At 54.0% G+C, this 18582-nt stretch overlaps 2 protein-coding genes across 3 annotated transcripts in view; one reads left to right on the top strand and one right to left on the bottom strand.

Annotated features, from left to right (window-relative positions):
• Positions 1 to 14638, top strand: part of C23H7orf50 (chromosome 23 C7orf50 homolog) — a 101720-nt gene extending 87082 nt beyond the window's left edge. Inside the window, exons 1-4 of one of the 2 annotated variants that reach the window (XM_029533560.1) lie at positions 10089 to 10347; positions 10471 to 10661; positions 13507 to 13588; positions 14160 to 14638. In XM_029533560.1, coding sequence (XP_029389420.1) covers positions 10267 to 10347; positions 10471 to 10661; positions 13507 to 13588; positions 14160 to 14345 — 540 coding nt within the window. In that variant the 5' untranslated portion in view covers positions 10089 to 10266 and the 3' untranslated portion in view covers positions 14346 to 14638. Of the gene's footprint in view, positions 1 to 10088; positions 10348 to 10470; positions 10662 to 13506; positions 13589 to 14159 lie in introns of those variants that run through there. The other variant, XM_021186751.2, reaches the window with a different exon arrangement.
• A 3369-nt stretch (positions 14639 to 18007) lies between these two features.
• LOC110313223 (cytochrome P450 2W1) overlaps positions 18008 to 18582 on the bottom strand; it is a 6072-nt gene continuing 5497 nt past the window's right edge. Inside the window, exons 8-9 of the mRNA XM_021187247.1 lie at positions 18294 to 18435; positions 18008 to 18195 (exon numbers count right to left, since the gene is read on the bottom strand). Of these exons, the coding sequence (XP_021042906.1) occupies positions 18008 to 18195; positions 18294 to 18435 (330 nt within the window). The remainder of the gene's footprint in view (positions 18196 to 18293; positions 18436 to 18582) is intronic.

Raw genomic sequence — 18582 nt, 5'->3', positions numbered from 1 at the left:
CCAAATCTGAATCCTCTATCTTCAGCCTCCTCAGTATCTGAGGTTAGAAGCATGCATCACCACAACTAATTTAAACTCTTGAAGCACATTAATGAATTTTCCTCGCTTATGTCCTTTAAAAGTTTATTTTTAAATTATGTGTGTATAAGAAAGTATAGGCTTAGATAACAAAAAACAAAAAACAAAAAAAAAAGAAAAAAAAAGAAAAAAAAAAGTATAGGCTTAGCCCAGTGTGGTGGCTCACGCCTTTAATCCCAGCACTCAGGAGGCAGAGGCAGGCCAATTTCTAAGTTCAAGGCCAGCCTGGTCTACAGAGTGAGTTCCAGGACAGCGAGGGCTACACAGAGAAACACTGTCTTGAAAAACCAAATAATAATAATAATAATAATAATAATAATAATAATAATAAAGAATGCGCTCACAGACTTGCCTACTGGCCAATCTGATGGAAGCAACTTCAAAATTGCTGTTCCTTCCACATCCTCAGTGACCCTTGTTTGTGTCAAGCTGACCAAAACCACAGCTAAAGCCAAAACTAGCCAAGATAGATAGCCAAAACACAGACGGTGTTCTAGTGACTCCTTTTAAACCTTTGCTGTTTTCAACGCTGTATTTTGAAATAGGTATGGGCTTCCTGGTTGGAAAAATAGCACAGAGGTTCCTCCCAACTATCACAGCATCCCCACTGGAGCACGGCGCTGTCTGTGGCCGGCCCTGAACCACAGGCTCTTCCCACGTCTCTCCAGATATGTCAGCCCTGCTTCCTGGCAGCCTTTACAGTAGGAGGGCATCTCCGTGCTTTGGAGCACAGCCTCATGGCCTTGGGAGCACGTTCATCACATGCCCCGAGGTCCACCTTGGTGCATCTCCATATTCCCTTCACAGCCAAGGTCAAGAGTGTGGAAGTGCAGCTTGTTCTCTTGTTCTTAACTACCAACTGAAAGTCATTTCCTACTGTCCTTCTTGTGTGGGCACCTGGCAAGGTGTCTTATTCTAGTAATGACAGCACCTGAAGACTGAGGCAGAAGGATCGCTGGGTTTTTCCCTCTCATTCATTCATTCATTCATTCATGCATGCATTCATTCAGAGAGAGAGAGAGAGAGAGAGAGAGAGAGAGAGAGAGAGAGAGAGAGAGAGAGTAAGCATGCATCAGAATCCAACCGGCCTTTTGTAAGATCAGTAAGTGCTCCTAACCGCTGAGGGCCTCTCCTAATTCCGCTTCAGGATCTATGGAACACAAGTCCGCAGCAAGTTGGAGGGTGGATTGGCAACAGCACACACCCCAGTCACAGCCTTGGTTATCCAAGGATGTGGCCACCCACGCCCCCTACATACAAGCAACCCCCTTGGTGCGGGCACGTGCCCCAGCAGAGGCCACACCCACACGCTGAGGGCGCAGGCGCGCCTGCGTCACTATCCACTATCCAGCCGGCTGGATCTGGTTCCGCCCCAGTCCGGGACTCGCTGCTTTGAAGCGTCCTGGGTCCTGGGTCCCAGCAGTTCGCGCCAACGACTCCCGGCTGCCTACGAGCGAGGTCAGTGCGCAGCCCGGCGCGAGTGGCGCCAGGTGGCCCCGAGGCATCGGTGGTGGCCTCGCCCTGTAGCCACGCGATGTCGTCCAGGTGTCCCATCGTACCGCTCCCTGCCCGCCCACCCTTGAGCCCACAGCCAGGGCCCCGCTCATAGTCTTAGACTTTGAGTCTTAGGCTTTGAGACCGCTTGCCAGATTAACATGCCCACCGTGAGAACCCTCCTGGGTGTCCGCGGTGTGTGCAGAGCCCTGACCCAGAAATCGCGACTTACGCAAAAATGCTTGTGAACAGTGGGAGGGGCATAGCAACAAACTTAATGGCACTTAATGAAGTTCCTGTGTAATGTTGATTTCACTCTTGCCTGCGCCACTAGCCTGGGTTTTTTTTCCACCTCTCAAGAGGCAGACTTTGTGGCAGGCCTTCTCAGTTGCTCCCAGGTCAGCCCTTTCAACAGGAACTCCGAAAGTCTGTGGGGAAGGTGGTAAAGTTAGGGCCTGGAGGTGAGAACTTGGCAGTCTGCTCGCAGGTTGACACTTGCAGCATCACTGGCCCGGAGCAGAAGAAATAGGATCACAGGCTGCTCAGCTAATGTGGAAGCCTGGATAGTCTTGACTGTGCATAATTGTTTTATTTTCCTGAGAGACACCATTTTCTGCCCAGTTGCAACTGTTTGTACCCATACCCTGGATGACTCCGCATTTTGCTTAAAGGGCTCTTCAAGCTTTAGAAGTCCGGTTTGCATCATAATAGCAAGATCAGCACAAAATAGTAGCAACTGTAGCGATCCCTTGAGTGTTGTTTGTGCCCCAGTGTTTGTTCTGGTCATCTCTGCCCTCATTGGCTCAGAGCTGTCTTCACATTCCTGCTGTTTAAACAAACAAACAAACAAACATGCACAGTGTTGGATTGCTAGGGAGCCACTTTCCCAGGTGAGCACCTGACCTTGCTTGCGGGGTGGTTGCTGGGCCTATTGTAGCAGGAGAAATGGCCTTTCCTTGGCCACAGCAAGAAAGCTTCCATGAGCTTAATGTCCCTTGGGGATCCACCAGGCAATTTTGGTTGTGTGGACACAGCTGCTCTACCAGAGGAAGCCAAAATCAAAAGCATTGTTTACTGGCAGACTTAAATAGAATTGGGAGTGGGGCACAGGGAAACCAGGCTGGAACAAGCATCTCTGGGTGGTGGGCACGCTGGGAAGCTCTAGAGAAGGAGATGTGGGTACCTGGCCCTGGGTAGAAAGAAGGCCTCCAGCTAGGGGGAAGGAGGCAGGCTGCCGCTGAAATGAGGCTGAGTCTCACGTGGCTCAGGGATGCAGCGCAGGCTCCGCACAGTGCACAGGTTCTTGTGTCAGCAGGCTTTTCCTGGCCTGGGAACGCTCTGTTATAGATGCAAGTCGCTCTCCTTCACTTCAGGGTCTCCTACTGCAGGTGTGTGATTAGAGCCCCCCACCCCCCAATCTCCCTGGCTGCAGGGCCCTCTGCCCTGCTCGTTGGCTGCTTTCCGCCACTTCTGAGTAGACCTGGGTGGGAGCTTGTCGTGTGCCTCACCCCCACGCCCGTGATTCGGGTGGCAGGGGCTGACTCTGCCCTTGCTCTTGGCCCAGGAGCTTCACTGATGAACGAGTTGGGCTTCGCCCTTAAACTTGAGCCAGAACTACTGAGACCAGTTCCTGGGACCTGCAGGCAAAGGGACAGAAGTTTTATCTTCTGGAGCCAGCCCCTCGGCCTAGTCAAGGAAATCTCCACTCCTGCCCACCTGTGCAGCCCCTGGGGTCTGTCTGTCCCCGCGTTGCAACGGGGGACATGTGAGATAGCAGTGGTAGAGGTTAGACCTAGAAAACCCATGGGACCTTTATAACCTTGTTGGTGGGGCCGGTCAGCCTGAGTCAGGTGAGCTGAGCCAGAGAGCCAAGGAAACCTATCTACAGTCGGGGACTCACAGCCTAGAGGCCTCGCGGTCCGTGCTGAAGTCTGGAGAAGTGTAGTCTCTGGGGTCCCAACTGTCTTACACGCAGCCTGAGGTCAAGATTAGGTTTTAGCCTGTGTTTGACACGGGGTGTTTCTGCCGTGACTGCAGAAGGACCTGTGGCCTGGACAGAGCCTGGGCCTGGTGGCAGTGACAGCATCACCTCTGGGGATCCGTGTGTCCCCTGTGTCTCAGGGAGAGCCTCAGATCTGCTGCTTACTTCCGCCATTCAGGTCATTGAGGAAGCAGAGAGCCTGCCGCATCTGCCATCTCTGTCTTCTTTTAGCATGAGGTTTAAGTGACATTTTGTGCATTTGAAAAGTCATCTCCCTAGGTGGGTGTGACCCTTGCTGGCACCAAGGTGGCAAGAGCACAGCTGTGCAGAGCTGGACGGGGTGGCCACCGTCCCTGTCCTCCAGGAGCTCACGTATGCCTGCCTGTGAGCGCCTCGGCGACAGAGCCGGTGTCCACGGACCCTTGCCTGCAGACCCGGTGCTCACAGTCTGCAGCTGTTCATGCAGTACCTTCTTGAACTCTATTGTACAGATCTGCAGGTTGTTCCGTGGTACAGAATGGAGGGGACTTTGGTTCCTCTGTTCGGTGACACAAGGCACTGACCCCACTGGGGTCTTAATCATCTTAATCTAAGCAGACACTGGGGGGGGGATGCCAACTTTGCCCTCCCCTAGGCGTCCTCTGCAGCCCCGCAGGCCCCGCGCAGCCGTCGGGCTGAGGGGGGGGGGTGAGTGAGCGAGCGAGCGAGCAAGCGAGCCTTCCAGGTCCCTCCCTCTGGTGTGTCCTCTGTTGCACCGGTTAATTCTACTGCGAGTCACCTGTGGCCTGGCAATTGGTGTCCCTGGGTCACTTCCTACATCCACAGTGTTTCAGTAATTACCTCCAAATAAAAAGCTTCGTTTAAAGCAAACTCCCTCCCCAGTCTTCATTATTCTGTTGTGCTTTTGTTTTGTCTTCTGGAAATTCTGCTACTGAGTGTGTGCATAGCTGGGCAGTCTGCTGAGGTCTGTGAACTGGGATGGGCTCTCAAGGTTGGACACCTCTGTGGGGCCCTGGGCTCAGGCTGAATCCAACTGAATGGAGGAGGGGTGACCCTGGACTGGGGAGTGGGAACAGAGCCCACTGGCCGTGGCATCCAGCTCCTTCAGCCTCTGCAGGCTTCGTGGTTTTCCCCTCAAACATCGCTGTCACTTGTGGGCCATTCCCAGTGTCTGGGGAACAAGTATTGGGGTGGTAGGGACCAGAGACCACGCCCCAGCCTTGGAGGCACCACCTGGGTATGTGATAGACAGAAGGCCAGGTGCCGGGCTCCGTCGGCCATCTGCTGTGCCCTTGGGACTCTGTCCTGTGTGAAGCGGGTCAAATGACTGGATTCCCTGCCACTCAGCTGCGCCCCCAGTGCAGCTGCTCTGGTCATGTGATGGGGTGGGGACAATAGAGGGTCCTTCGACCCTCACCTGTGTTCATCCTCACAGCTGACTCAGTCATCCCAAGAAAGAGGGCCCTACAGGGCTGTGCGTCTGGCACTGGCTACCAGGCCCTCTACTGCCAAGGCCAACAACTAACCTTTGAGGGGTGTTTGTTTGTTTGTTTGTTTATTGGTTTTTCGAGACAGGGTTTCTCTGTATAGCTCTGGCTGTCCTGGAACTCAACTTCGTAGACCAGGCTGGCCTTGAACTCAGAAATCCACCTGCCTCTGCCTCCCGAGTGCTTTTGTTTATTTTTTGAGACAGACTAGCTAAACTCAAGATAGCCTTGGACTCTCAACCCTCGGACATATTCACCAACCACCTCCATAATCCAAAAATGTTTGATCAAGATGTCAGACAAGATGGTTTTGAGCCTACTGGATGCTCAAAAACTCTGGGCGTTGACTGCCTCCCCAGGACAGCACAAATCCCTATTAGAAGAATATACCCCAGTCACACTGGCCCCAGCACAGGTGACACCCCGGCCAGGGCCAGCAGCTCCTTAGCTGTGCAGAGAGGGAGACCATCTCTGCCCTGTGAACATCATCCGGGAAGGACAGTGGGCCCTTACCCTTCCTCCCACACAGAAGGCCTCTTTTGACCCCCATGGGGCCCAAGGGAGGAGCAGTGGTGGGGTGCCTGAAGCTGGAGTTTGCTGCAGCACCCACCTTTGTGTGTCTCCTCAGCGTCTGAGGCTTCAAAAACTATAAGGTTCAGCCAGGGCTTCCTGATTAAACCTGGGAACAAACGGGAGAAGCAAGCCCACGCAGTTGCCCTGGTTCAAGGCTGGTCCTGGGTTTACACACCGCCTGGTGAGGGCAGGGGAGAAAGTGCCACCGTAGTCTTTGAGTTGGCAGAAAACACCAACTCCCCAGGATGCCCTGCTTACAGATGGCAGAGATAAGCTGCCTCACCTGGCAACAGGCACAGGCAGGCCAGACGCCCGTTACCAGTGTGGCTCAGAATGGCTGGCCAGGACTCTTCTCGACATCCAGAGCTCAGGGAGCCTGAGGCAAGATTGCCCCGAGGGGATGCTACACTGGGCTTTCTAATTCTGGGTCAGCTTGCCGGCTAAGCTACACACACGCACACGCACATACATACATACATGCATGCATACACACATACACACCCGTCATGCTACACACATACATACACCCATCATGCTACACACAGACTCACACACACACATACATACATACATACATGCATACATACACACATACACACTCATCATGCTACACACATGCACACGCACACACATGCACACACACATACATACACCCATCATGCTACACACAGACTCACACACTCGCACACATGCACACATACACTCACATATACGCATGCATACACACGTACACACACATACATATACCCATCATGCTACACACAGACTCACACACTCGCACGCACGTGCACGCACACACACACACATGCACATACATACATGCATGCATACACACATACACACCCATCATGCGACACATGCACACGCACACACATGCACACACACATACACACACCCATCACGCTACACACATGCACATGCACACACACATACATACACCCATCATGCTACACACAGACTCACACACTCGCACACATGCACACATACACTCACATACACGCATGCACACACACATACACACACATACATATACCCATCATGCTACACACACAGACTCACACACTCGCACGCACGCACACACACACACACACACACACACACACACACACACACACTCGCATACCCATCATGCTGTTCAGAACACTGGGATATCTCAGCTGTGGAAAGTCATATGTAGGCCGGGCGTGGTGGCGCACGCCTTTAATCCCAGCACTCGGGAGGCAGAGGCAGGTGGATTTCTGAGTCGAGGCCAGCCTGGTCTACAGAGTGAGTTCCAGGACAGCCAGGGCTATAGAGAAACCGTTTCTGTCTCGAAAAACCAAAAAAAGAAAAAGAAGAAAGAAAGAGGGGGGGAAGGGGAGGGGAGAGGAGAAGAGAAGAGAAGAGAAGAGAAGAGAAGAGAAGAGAAGAGAAGAGAAGAGAAGAGAAGAGAAAAGAGAAGAGAAAGTCATGTGCTTGGGACCTGTGCTGGACTCCAAAAGTTCTGAGCCCTTGAGTCTTGGGGACAGTGAGGACACTACTCTTGGGCTAGAACTGTGCCCTGTCATGGACACTGTTGTTCTCACCTCCAGGGTATAGTAGGGACCTGGAGAGTGACAACAGCCATTTCCCTGAAAAGACAGACCTGGCCACCTGGTGTGAGACCAGGCAGTCTTGAATTTAGCTCCCAAGGCGGTTGGGGGATGGCCCCGGTTTCTTCTGTCTCCAGAGCCACCCAGCCTTGCCTGCCAGTGTGGGACAGAGGCTGCCTGCTCCACCAGCCCTGGATCAGAGTAAACCATGAACGGCGATTTCAAAAGAAATTGTTCAGCAGAGACGCTGCCTGAGAAGTCTGAGGCCCCAGCTACTGTTCTTAATACGACAACACTGTGGTTTTTAAAGAGTAATTACTTAACCTTTATATGTGTGCATGTTGTATATGCATGTGTGTATGAGCATGACATATGTACCCAGAGTTCAGAAGAGGACTTTGGATCCTCTGGAGCTATAATTGCAAATGATTGAGAGCCACCGTGTGGGCGCTGAGAACCAAACCCAGGTCCTCTGTAAGAGCGACAAGTGCTCTAACCCACCGAGCCATTTCCACCCAGCATGTGTGTGCCACACCGTATGGTGAGCTTAAGGTGGGCGTGAGCTACATGAGCCCCTCTCTTTTAAAAAAGAGGGGGGAAAGCTGGGTATGGCAGCTCTAACCCCGGGACTCCAGAGGTTACAGAGGCAGAAGTGCCAGCCTGGGCCACATACGTAGTTCCACTTTGAAAACCAGAGGCTGGGGAGATGGTGTCTCAGTTTAGAGCACTTGTCCCTCTTCCAGAGGATCCAGTTTCAACATCCAGTGCCCACGTGATCACAACCCTCCCCTTCTCCAGTAACTCGAGTTTCAGGGGGCCTGACACCCACTTCTGACATCAGAGGGTACCAGGCGCACACACACGCGTGTACATATATGCAGGCAGAACACCTATGCACATAAGTAAATCTTTTTTAAAAATAACAACAACAAAAAGAAACAGGAGGTGGAGAGGTGGCTGTCAGTCCAGTGCTTGCCCGAGTCAGATCCCATGAGAGCACCCTGGAAGCTGACTGTGGCGGTGCTTGTTTGGAATCCCACCGCCAATACAGTGTACTAGGATAGGCAGGTGTTCCACCTTGCCTGAGTCACGCAAGGCCGGGGCTAGAGCCCAGCGTCTGCATGCTAGGCAAACGTTGTACCAACTGAGACACAAGCCCAGCTCCCATTGCCTTAACTTGGGTGTGCCCTTTCCCTCTCCGTCAAATCCCAAACTACAGACAGTGATGGCACTGAGATGTGGCTCCTTCAGAGGCTGCAGATAGAGCCCTCCCTCTACAGTCTCCACAGGGGCCAGCATGATCTCCCTCAGAGATCCAGTGGAGAGGCAGGGTTAGGTTTTAGGGCAGGAGGCATTTCGGGAAACCCTTGGATGGATTGCTGTAGAGCAGTGGTTTTCAGCCTTCCTCCCTGACGCTGCAATCCTTTGATACAGTTCCTCATGTTGTGCTGACCCCACCACCAGAAAATTACTTTCATTAATACTTCCTAACTGTAGTTTTGTTTCTATCATGAACTGTAATGTGAATAGCGGGGGTGGGGGGTGATCCCGTTGGTTTTGGGAGGTTGTAACCCACAGGTTGAGAGCCGCTGCTGGATTAAAAGAGTTGCTGACATCATGAGCAAGCAGGCAAAGACTTGGTGGATCCTCCAAGAGGTCAAACCCAGTGCCAGAGACAGCATGGCCCGGTCTCTGAAGAGAGAAATCGGAGCCCATTTAGCAGAAGTGGGAATCTGTTCTTGTAGTTTCTGAAGATGGAGGAAGTTGCATAACAAGAGTCTGCCCTGTGGCTTATTCCCAGGCAGGGGCAGGGACTCTGTTCCCCTCCTGAGGGACTGCCTACTGACCTGACCAGAGCCTCCTGCACTCAGTCAGCCTCCCCCCCCCTCTCTTTCTCTCTCTCTCACACTCACGCGCGCGCGCGCACACACACACACACACACACACACACACACACACACACACACAGTCGGGTTCCTGCAGTCTTTGTTGCCCCAGAGAGTGGCCTCAACACAGACTGAATTCCATGACTGTGCCCCCTCCCCAGATCGTCATCTCACTACCCCACTGCCCTGTCTTCTCCCTTGATGGGCCTTGGCCCTGGTGGCGTTGTGCCCCCCCCCACGTGGCTGTGGGGTCAGAGGTGGTCCTGCCAGCCCCGAGGGTGGGGGTGGGGTGGGGTGAGGTGGCTGTTTGCCCCCCCCCCCCATTGCTGCAGTTTATACAAACACTCAGCCACACAGCCTCTGGAACTTGGCCAGAGCTAGTCAGAGCTGGTAGCCAGGGCAACCAGACTCCCCTTCTATCCCTGGGCTTAAGTTAACCCCCCAGACTCCTTTCCTTGTCCCCAGAGGTCCCTCAGGCACCCTGCCCAGAATGCCTCCTCAGATTGGGACCTCTCCAGCTGAGGGAATACAGGGTGACTGTGGGGGAGGGAAGCAAGCATTTGTCTTGGGCCCCAGGAGGAGACTACTGTGCGGAGGAGGGTGTCCGACTGTAGCCTCTAGAGCCCCCGTTGGCCAGCTCCTCTGTGGACTGAGGAGGGACTGCTCGCATCGGAGCAGACATGGGTGTCAGGTGACTGAACTGTGGGGTAAGGCTTCCCGGGGAGGAGGGAGCTCTTCTGTTTGCTGTATCTTGTTACTCTGCCCTGGGGCTGGAACTAATGGGAACCTGGGATGGGGGAGCTCGCCCTTCCTGGAAAGGCTGGGTGGCGTGCCTGGGTTCCTCTCCGTGTCCCCACACCCTTTCCGGGTTTCCAGCTACATCGGAATCAACACGGTTCTGCTTTTTCCAGGAAAGACCAAGTGGGCTGACCGCGCTGGCCCTGCCGAACGCCTCCTCCCTCCGTGGTGCTGTCCTCCACTTTGCTCCTCCGCGAGGGAGGGAGAGGGCGGGCATGAGCTTCCTGGGCAAGAGGCCTCCAGCAGTGGTGCTTCACGAGGCCAGAGCCCCACCGTAACCGAGGTCCCACTCTGCGGGGTCTTCACTGAGAGGTGTCCTTAGCAATGGAGACCGTGTCAGCCCCCACCTGGGTCTTCAGAACTGGCTGGAGCCAACAGCCAAGAACAGAACAGCCAAGATGTCCATGGGACTGCTGCCCTCTAATGGCCGCTCTGGGTACTGCATGAGGCTCAGGAAGCCAGGAAGGAATGGGACTGTGGTCAGTCCACTTGAAACCTGTCAGGTGGATCAGCACCTGAGCTGTGATAGAAGGATGGGTGGGCAGCGTTTTGTCTTAGAGCCATACCCACGCCCAGCTTGACAGCCTGTCCTTGTCTTTCAGGCACAGGAGGCCAGCCCTGAGTTGTCCCCAGAGGAGAGGAGAGTCTTAGAAAGGAAACTGAAGAAGGAACGGAAGAAGGAAGAGAAGAAGCGGCTGAGGGAGGCGGGCATCGCTGCTGCACAGACTGCCAAGGTTCAGACGCTGCCAGCCAAGCCCTCGGCTGCCGCCCTGGCCCTGGAGTACCTCCAAGGGTAAGCACTGTTGTTGTGCTGAATCCAGAACATCCTGCCACTGCCGTGGTGCTGGGTAGTGGGGGTGAGGGTGATCCAGCCCAGGTACTGGGGAGGCCCCTGCCTGCCCAGCTCTGTATCCACAGAACTGCCCTCAGGCACATGCCCTCTTCTCTTTACCCTGTGGAAGTGTCCTGTGGCAAATCTGTGTCCAGACGCACCCCACTCGTGACTGAGCGCTGAAGACAGGCATTCTAGGTGGCATGATGACCCAGCCCTGAGCCACAGGAGACTGCAGACTGTGACAAACCTTCAACTGGGGCTCTTCCTAAGTGATTTGTTTTTAAGATTTCTTTTGGAGCTGGAGAGATGACTCAATGGTTAAGAACATTGGCTGTTCTCCCAGAGGATCTGGGTTCAATTCCCAGCAACCACATGGCAGCTCACAGCTGTCTGTAACTCCAGTTCCATGGGATCTGATGCCCTCTTCTGGCCTCAGCAGGTTCCTGCATGTACAGTTAAGAATAACTAAAAATATTTAAAGCAAAAAAAAAGAAAAAAAAGGTTTTTAAGATTTTATTTTACTTATTGCTTTTTTTTTTAAGATTTTTAATTTATTTATTATATGTAAGTGCACTGTAGCTGTCTTCAGACACTCCAGAAGAGGGTGTCAGATCTCATTAAGGATAGTTTTGAGCCACCATGTGGTTGCTGGGATTTGAACTCAGGACCCTCGGAAGAACAGTCACCGTTCTTAACCGCTCAGCCATCTCTCCAGCCCTACTTATTGGTTTTATGAGACAGGGTTTTTCTGTAGCCCTGGCTGTCCTGGAACTCGCTCTGTAGACCAGGCTGGCCTCAAACTCAGAAATCTGCCTGCCTCTGTTTCCCAAGTCCTGGGATTAAAGATGTGTGCCATCATACCAGGCAACCTTATTTTTAATTCTGTGTGCATGTACATATGAACAGGCATATCTCTAGAGAGCGCTCAGGCTTGGCACCCTCCATGCAGGAGGCAGAGGCCACAGTGGAGAGAGCAACCTGTCTCCCAGTCAGGTCAGCTTGTAGGCAGATCAAGGGTCCTAGATGCAACTCTGTGGAAAGGTGGTTTGGCGGGAGCTGTAAAGGCAGACAGAGGGCTATCCTTCACCCCAAGGCTGGGACTGTAGCAGAATTCCTTGCGACTGGATGAGCTAGAGAGTGGCCTTCTGTTAGACCCAGTGTTCCTCCTGGTCCTGCTGTCTGGTGCCTGTGGCTCATAAGGATCATTTAAAGTAGGCAAAGGTCCAGGAGGGGACGTGGAGATTCCCACCCACAGGCTCCTAAGGCAGAGCAAGTCTCAGTCCCAGATGCTCCGGAAGGCCGCAGGGGCCAGTGGGCCTTAGCACAGTGCGGTGCAGCCAGCTCCTTCATTGTAGGCCGGGTAGTGTCTCTGTCAGGGCTGTAGCCCAGGCCCGGATGGCACTTGAAGCCTTGCACTTCATCTCAGGCCCTAAGTGTGCTTGAGCTCCGTTCTTCTGGATTCTCTACCATTGTATCCAGAGAGGGGATGGCACAGCCTCACTCTTCACTGGCGTGGCTGAGAACTTGGGGAGACCTGAGGGTATCTGTCAGATGGCCACTTCCTTCCCACTCTGAAACCCACTGGGCTCAGACTAGCCCTGCCCTGCCATTTCAGGTACTTGAGGTGTGGCCTGAGTGTGCTGGTCCATGTATAACCTCTAGCTGACCTTCCCAGCCTGTTGTCCTGCCTCTGCATCCCCTGCCCTGGAGAAGTCACTCTCAGGGACTTGGGATGTGTGAGAGCAATGGAAGGATGTGTGGTGTAGGGACCTGGAAACAGGACACAGAAAATGCAGCCCTTGACTGTCCTTGGGGTCCTCACACAACAGGAGACCCTCCTTGGACTTGGTGTTAGGTGGAGAGTTCAGCTTAACCTTGAGGTGGGGTGAGAACTGTGGCTTCGGTGGGTGGCCTGTGAGCCTCGTGCAGTAGTGGCGGTGAGAGCCAGAGTGAGGGCCTGAGCTGCAAGGCTGGGTACTAGTCTCAGTCTTTCCCTCCTGGTGCCTAGACCTGGTGTGTGTGTGTGTGTGTGTGTGTGTGTGTGTGTGTGTGTGTGTCGTGCCCAGTCATTCAGTGGCCTGCAAGGAAATTCCAACTAATGATGGCATACTTCAGACCCTCAGTGGCCTCAGCAGAAACATCAGGGAAGAATTAATGAGCCGAGACTGGCACAGAAGTTGGGGGGTCAGAGTGTGGATCCCCAGAATTTGTGGAAGAGTGTGGGGTCCTCCCTGCAATTCCATCTTCAGAAAGCAGAGATTAAAAGAAAGAAAGAAAGAAAGAAAGAAAGAAAGAAAGAAAGAAAGAAAGAAAGAAAGAAAGCAAGCAAGCAAGCAAGCAAGCAAGCAGAGATAGGGAGTTCTCAGTCCAAACTGACTAAGGAGACCAGCCATATTGGCAAGGTCTGGGTTTGATTAAGAGACCCTGCCTCAGCTGGGGGGGGGGGGGCGCACACCTTTAGTCCCAGCACTTAAGAGGCTGAGGCAGGGGGCATCAGCCTGGCTACATAGTGAATTTGAGGCCAGCTTGGCTAAATAAGACTGTCACAAAAAAAGAATGAATGAATTCAATACATGTAGAATGCTGCCTTGAATGTTGTAGAATGGAAGAGTTGTAGGGATGGAAGGTGACCCTGGATCCCTAATGCAGGCGCTGTAGATGGACTGAGGACTGAGGACTCTTAGTGGCTGAGCCGAGGGCACATCCCCTAAGCCAGACGCGGCCAGCACATGCTTTCAGGCAGTGTGGCGCAGAGCCCCGGGGATTCTCCTCTCTATCCTGAGATACCTGTCTCTGCTCCCAGGTGGGCTCAGAAGCAGGAGAGCTGGCGGTTCCAGAAGACGAGACAGACGTGGCTCCTGCTGCACATGTACGACGAGGACAAGGTCTGTGCATATGGATGGGCCAGGGGGACTGGGGGTCCGTGGGACATTCAGGTCACAGGGTCCCTGCATGGCAAGTGGGCACCTAGCCAGAGCCCTGAATGGACAGTGGGCACTTGGGTGTCCAGGTCCATGCACAGCACATGGACAACTAAGCAAAGTCCCTAATGTCCCCAAACTCCTCACCCTTCTGTCTGTCCCACATCAGTGCTGGGCTCACAGGTACAACCACCCCACCAGTGTATGCAGTACTAGGAATGGAAGCCAAGACCTCGTGCTAATTAGGCAAGTTCAAGGCCAGCCTGGACTAGAGACAATGTCTGAAAAACATTTTTTTTTTAATTGAGATAGGGAATGTCTGAGGTACAGGAGAATCAAGCCAGCATACTGGCCCCTTTTCCACCATTGTCCTGACAGAGTAGCAACAGGGTGGACTGGGAGACCCCCATCATGAAGACAACATAGCTTGGTTCCCCCCCCCCCCAGGCAAGCAGAAAGAGAAATGTGTCTCTCACTGCCTGCCCGCTGCTCAGGGTCCCTACCTTGGCCCTCGACTCTGTCCTCTTCCCTCCAGGTTCCTGATGAGCACTTTTCTACCCTGCTGGACTACCTGGAGGGGCTGCGGGGCAGTGCCCGGGAGCTCACAGTCCAGAAGGCAGAGGCCCTGATGCAGAAGCTCGATGAGGCTGAGCCCGAGGCCAGCGGCGGGTCTCCGGGGAAGGTGCAGCGCCTCCGCCAGGTGCTGCAGCTGCTCTCCTAGTGGGCCCCGAGGACTCACTGGCTACCTCCTCCTAGAGCTGTGGGAGCACACGGGTCCCCAGCAGGTCACCTGGCTGGAGTCCTGAGAAGAACCCTTCATCCCCTCCCTATAAGCTGTAACAGTTTCTGGTGCCTTGGGAGTTATGGTCTCCCTGAAACAGCTCCGAAGGGCCACTCCCACTCGAGGGGCCCTAAAGTGACTGTAATCAGGGTCTACTTTTTCTACCAAGAATATCTTAGAGACCGGCCCAAGCTGGCTTTCCCCATCCTCTGGGATTCCCTGGTGTGCGTGTGTGTGTGGGGGGGTGTGTGTGGGTGTGAGTGGGTGGGTGGGTGTGTGTGGGTGGGTGGGNGGGTGTGGGTGTGGGTGGGTTGGTGTGTGTAGGTGTGGTAGGGGGCTCCTACATATTCAGTCTGAGGGCCATTGCAGTGCAGCCTGGATACAACTCACTGGTCTGTAGGGAGAGCCTGTATTGACCCTGGGCCAGTGTGGCTGCCCAGGAGCTGCTAGAAGCTGCTGCTCCATGATCCCTACTCATTTCAACAACCCCATGCCGTTCCTAGTCTCAGCAGCCCGGCCCCGTTCCTTGTCATTGCACTTCTCAGCCAGCGTGTTGGAAACAAAAGGACTAAGCATTTGTATCTGGACCCATGTCACCATCAGAACACATGCCCCACTCCCACTGAGTGACTTTTCCTTCAGACCATAAAGAATCGTCCATAGATGCCACGTAGGGAGGGTGCTGACAGGCTAGAGAGGACTTGGTGCAAGTCTAGCTCGGTGAGCAGTGGGGTCATTAGGGCCTGCAGATGGGAGCCATGGAGTGTCCGCCTTCTGCTTCTTGAACTCCTCCCTCACAGCCCCTTTGCACCAGAGTCACTTTTATACACCCAGGTAGAGAGATATATAAAAGAGGTTTACAGATAAATATATCCCAAGAAATTTATTTTAAAACGAGTCTGACTACAAATAATTTTCCATGTATTAAAGATAAAGGCAAGTTTGCGTCTTCCTGACTGTTTGCCTGTCTAATGCTGCGCAGGCCACAGATAGCGCAGCTTGGTTGCTCACAAGCTGAGGGCGGGCAGCAGAAAACACAGAGCTAGTTCTCCATAAACTGTTTTAAGAACAGAAACCTTTGATTTTTAAAGCCACAAGATTCTTTATTCCCAGCGCTTAAGAGACAGAAGCAGGCCAGTCTCTGAGTTCAAGGTCAGCCTGGTCTACAGAGTGAGTTCCACCATGGCTAGGGTCACACAGAGAGACCTGTGACCTGAGACTGATAACATGTGGCCCAGAGCCAGGGTACAGCTTACGTACACAAGGGCATGTGCGGTGCCCGTGGTGCCCGTGAGGATGCCTTATCCAGTTGCTTTTGCTTGCCTGGTTGGTTGGCTTTGGTTTTTTCTAGGCAAGGTTTCTGTGTGTGACCCTGGCTATTCTGGAACTCGATCTGTAGACCAGATTGGCCTTAAACTCACAGAGATCCACCTGCCTCTGTCACCTGAGTGCTGGGATTAAAGGCGTGCCCTACCACCACCAGGTACACATTTTACTTCTAATTTTTGATAATTACATAGATTCATCTGACTTGCCAAACATTTCGTGCCCAAGCAGGGTTGCAACCCACAGGAAGAGGCAGGGGGACAGTGACTGGGATCTCTGATTGGTCAGGCAGTCATCCCGCCCACCTGTCCCTTTCCTACAGGAATGTTAACAGGCCGGGTCTCTCCAGGGTCTTGTTCAGGTGATGACAGCTGATCCAAGGACAGAGGACACAGTCCACCTCCCATTCGCAGCTCCACGTGATCAGGACATGCGTCACAGGGAGGAGGTGGGCATCCCGGGCCAGCTGGGCTAAAGCCAGGTGCCCTCGGCTGCCTGGAGGCTCAGGTGTTCATAGCATCCTGAGCCTGTGAGAGCAGCCATAGTTCCTTCATGAGCAGATCCAACTGCCACTAGAGGGCAGTCCCCACACTCCCAAACCTTAAGCATGTTGTCTGTCCTCTGCCTTCCTGCCTGGAACAAGTTGCCACATGGCAGGAGAGAGGACACACTGGGGCAGCCTCCAGACTTCTAACCTGCCAGCTCACTTGAGTGGAGCAGAGCTGAGGTGTCCCCAGGTCTAGTAAAAGTGATGAGATTGGCAACAGTGGCGCACACCTTTAGTCCCAGCACTCAGGAGGCAGAGGCAAGCAGAACTCTTGAGTTCAGGGACAGCCTGGTCCACAGAGTGAGTTCTAGGACAGCCAGTGCTACACAGAAAAACCCTGTTTCAAAAAACAAACGGGATCGGCTTGTCTCGGGTCCCTAGCTCTTGGGCATTGTAGCCAAGTACTGCATTAATGTGGAGAGACAGGCAGCTAAAGCATGAACCTCTTCCTGGGTCTTGGGGTCTCAGACAGTCTGGCTACAAAACCCTGTCCCCAACCTTGTCCTATGTCCTTTAGACACTTGTCACTTCATGTTTAGTCACTTGAAAGCACTGGCTGGGGCTAGCACGAGCACAGTACAGCACCAGAGCCCAAGGGGGACTTACTCACGTCTCTCTAGTCAACACCGACCTGTCACCACTGACCACCAGGCTCTTGGTGCCAGAAGGGGCCCAGGTATTGTATGACCTGGGTCTCCCATGCACTCCAGCTGGCTCTTGCCACTCGTGGTGGCATCTAGCCCTGCCCTTCCCCACTTGGGGAAGCCCTGTGCTAACTGGCTTTATCCGTGGCCACAGGAATGCTTCTGGAGGAGCTGGCAAGCTCATCACCCCGAGCACTTCAAAGCCTGGGAAGCTCACAGAGAGACAAGGGGTACAGACCAGGAAGAGGGGGTGGGGTGGGGTGGAAGGGGCAGGACCATAGCTAAGGGTCTCCTGATAGCCACGTCGAAACAGGAAACGTAGGTTCCTTGCTGTCAGTGAGAACTGGCATCAGGAACCAAGGAAAGGTTCCCGGGACATCAGCTGGACGAAGCTCTTCCCCTCCAGCCATTCTTGTTCCAGTTGGCCACGTGGTGGAATGCCAGTTGTCACACCAAAAGAAAGGAACAAAAATATCGCCTGTGGTCAAGCTCAGGTAGTCCCTGGGTCCCCTTGGTGCCAGTCAAAGGTGGAGCATCCCGAACTGTGGGCAGAATCTGCCTGGGTAGGGAGATGGGGTATACTGGGGGGCCGTGGAAGGGCTATAGACCAGGCTTTCGGGTATGGGGGACCCCTGTGACCTGGTGGGAAGCCTGGGTATAGCCAAAGATGGGGGGTGGGGTGGAGAACAATGAAGGGATTGGAGTGTAGTCTCTACTCGAGGATTTGGCTGCCTTGGGGACCAGGATAGAGAAGTGTCTGTAGCGTCCGGGGTGTAAGAGCCTGGAAGGTGAGTTAGGGCTCCTAAAAGCACCATATCAGGACAGGGTAGGGTTGCTGGACTGGGCCGATATGCCCTCTGCCCCATGATGCCAGGTGAAAGGCCAGCTTCCAACCTCCACAGACAGGTACCTGGCCTGGCACCACTGTACACGGGGTCATGAAAGCTGCGGTGGGCCGGAGGGACGGCGCGGGGCTGTCTTCCTGTCATTCATTGCTAGGGACGCTACAACCACCCCCAAACCCTGCAGTGCACCCCGGAAGAGAGGTAGGCTAGGCTCTGGTAGTTTTCCAGTATGTGTGCACCCTAGGGTCTCGGCACCACACACAAGGTCTGGGCAGGAGGCCGCATGGTGAAAGCTGGGGCAGGCCGTAAGTCCAGGTCTGCAGGGCTGAGGCCGGGTGGGGGCAGTAGGCGGTACCGCTGAAGGAGGCCAGCAAACAGCAGGAAGAGCTCTGTCCTGGCCAGGCTCTTCCCGACGCAGACCCGGCGACCTGCGAGAGAAACCAATGGAAGATGCCTGGCCTGCTCCTGGAGGGGAGAGGGCTGAGCAGAAGCTGGTGTAGGCACACCCCGAAGGCTAGCAAGTTACCAGTGGAGAATGGCAGGAAGGCCCCCCGCTTCATAAAGCGCCCCTTCGCGTCCAGAAAGTGGTTTGGGTTGAACTGGCTAGGGGTCTCCCACTGCGTCTTGTCCAGGAGCACAGAAGTCAGCAATGGGATCACAGGCGTGCCCTGCGAAGCAGAGGGTGCCAGGGTGGCTCGGGGACGAGGTGGAATCACAGGCGTGCCCTGTGAGGCAGAGGGTGCCAGGGCGGCTAGGGGACGAGGTGGAATCACAGGAGTGCCCTGTGAGGCAGAGGGTGCCAGGGCGGCTAGGGG

The sequence above is a fragment of the Mus pahari genome, chromosome 23, assembly GCF_900095145.1.
Source record: "Mus pahari chromosome 23, PAHARI_EIJ_v1.1, whole genome shotgun sequence".
In the NCBI taxonomy this organism is placed as follows: domain Eukaryota; kingdom Metazoa; phylum Chordata; class Mammalia; order Rodentia; family Muridae; genus Mus; species Mus pahari.
Note: the sequence above shows the minus strand (reverse complement) of the source record. Positions and strands in the feature narration are given on the sequence as shown.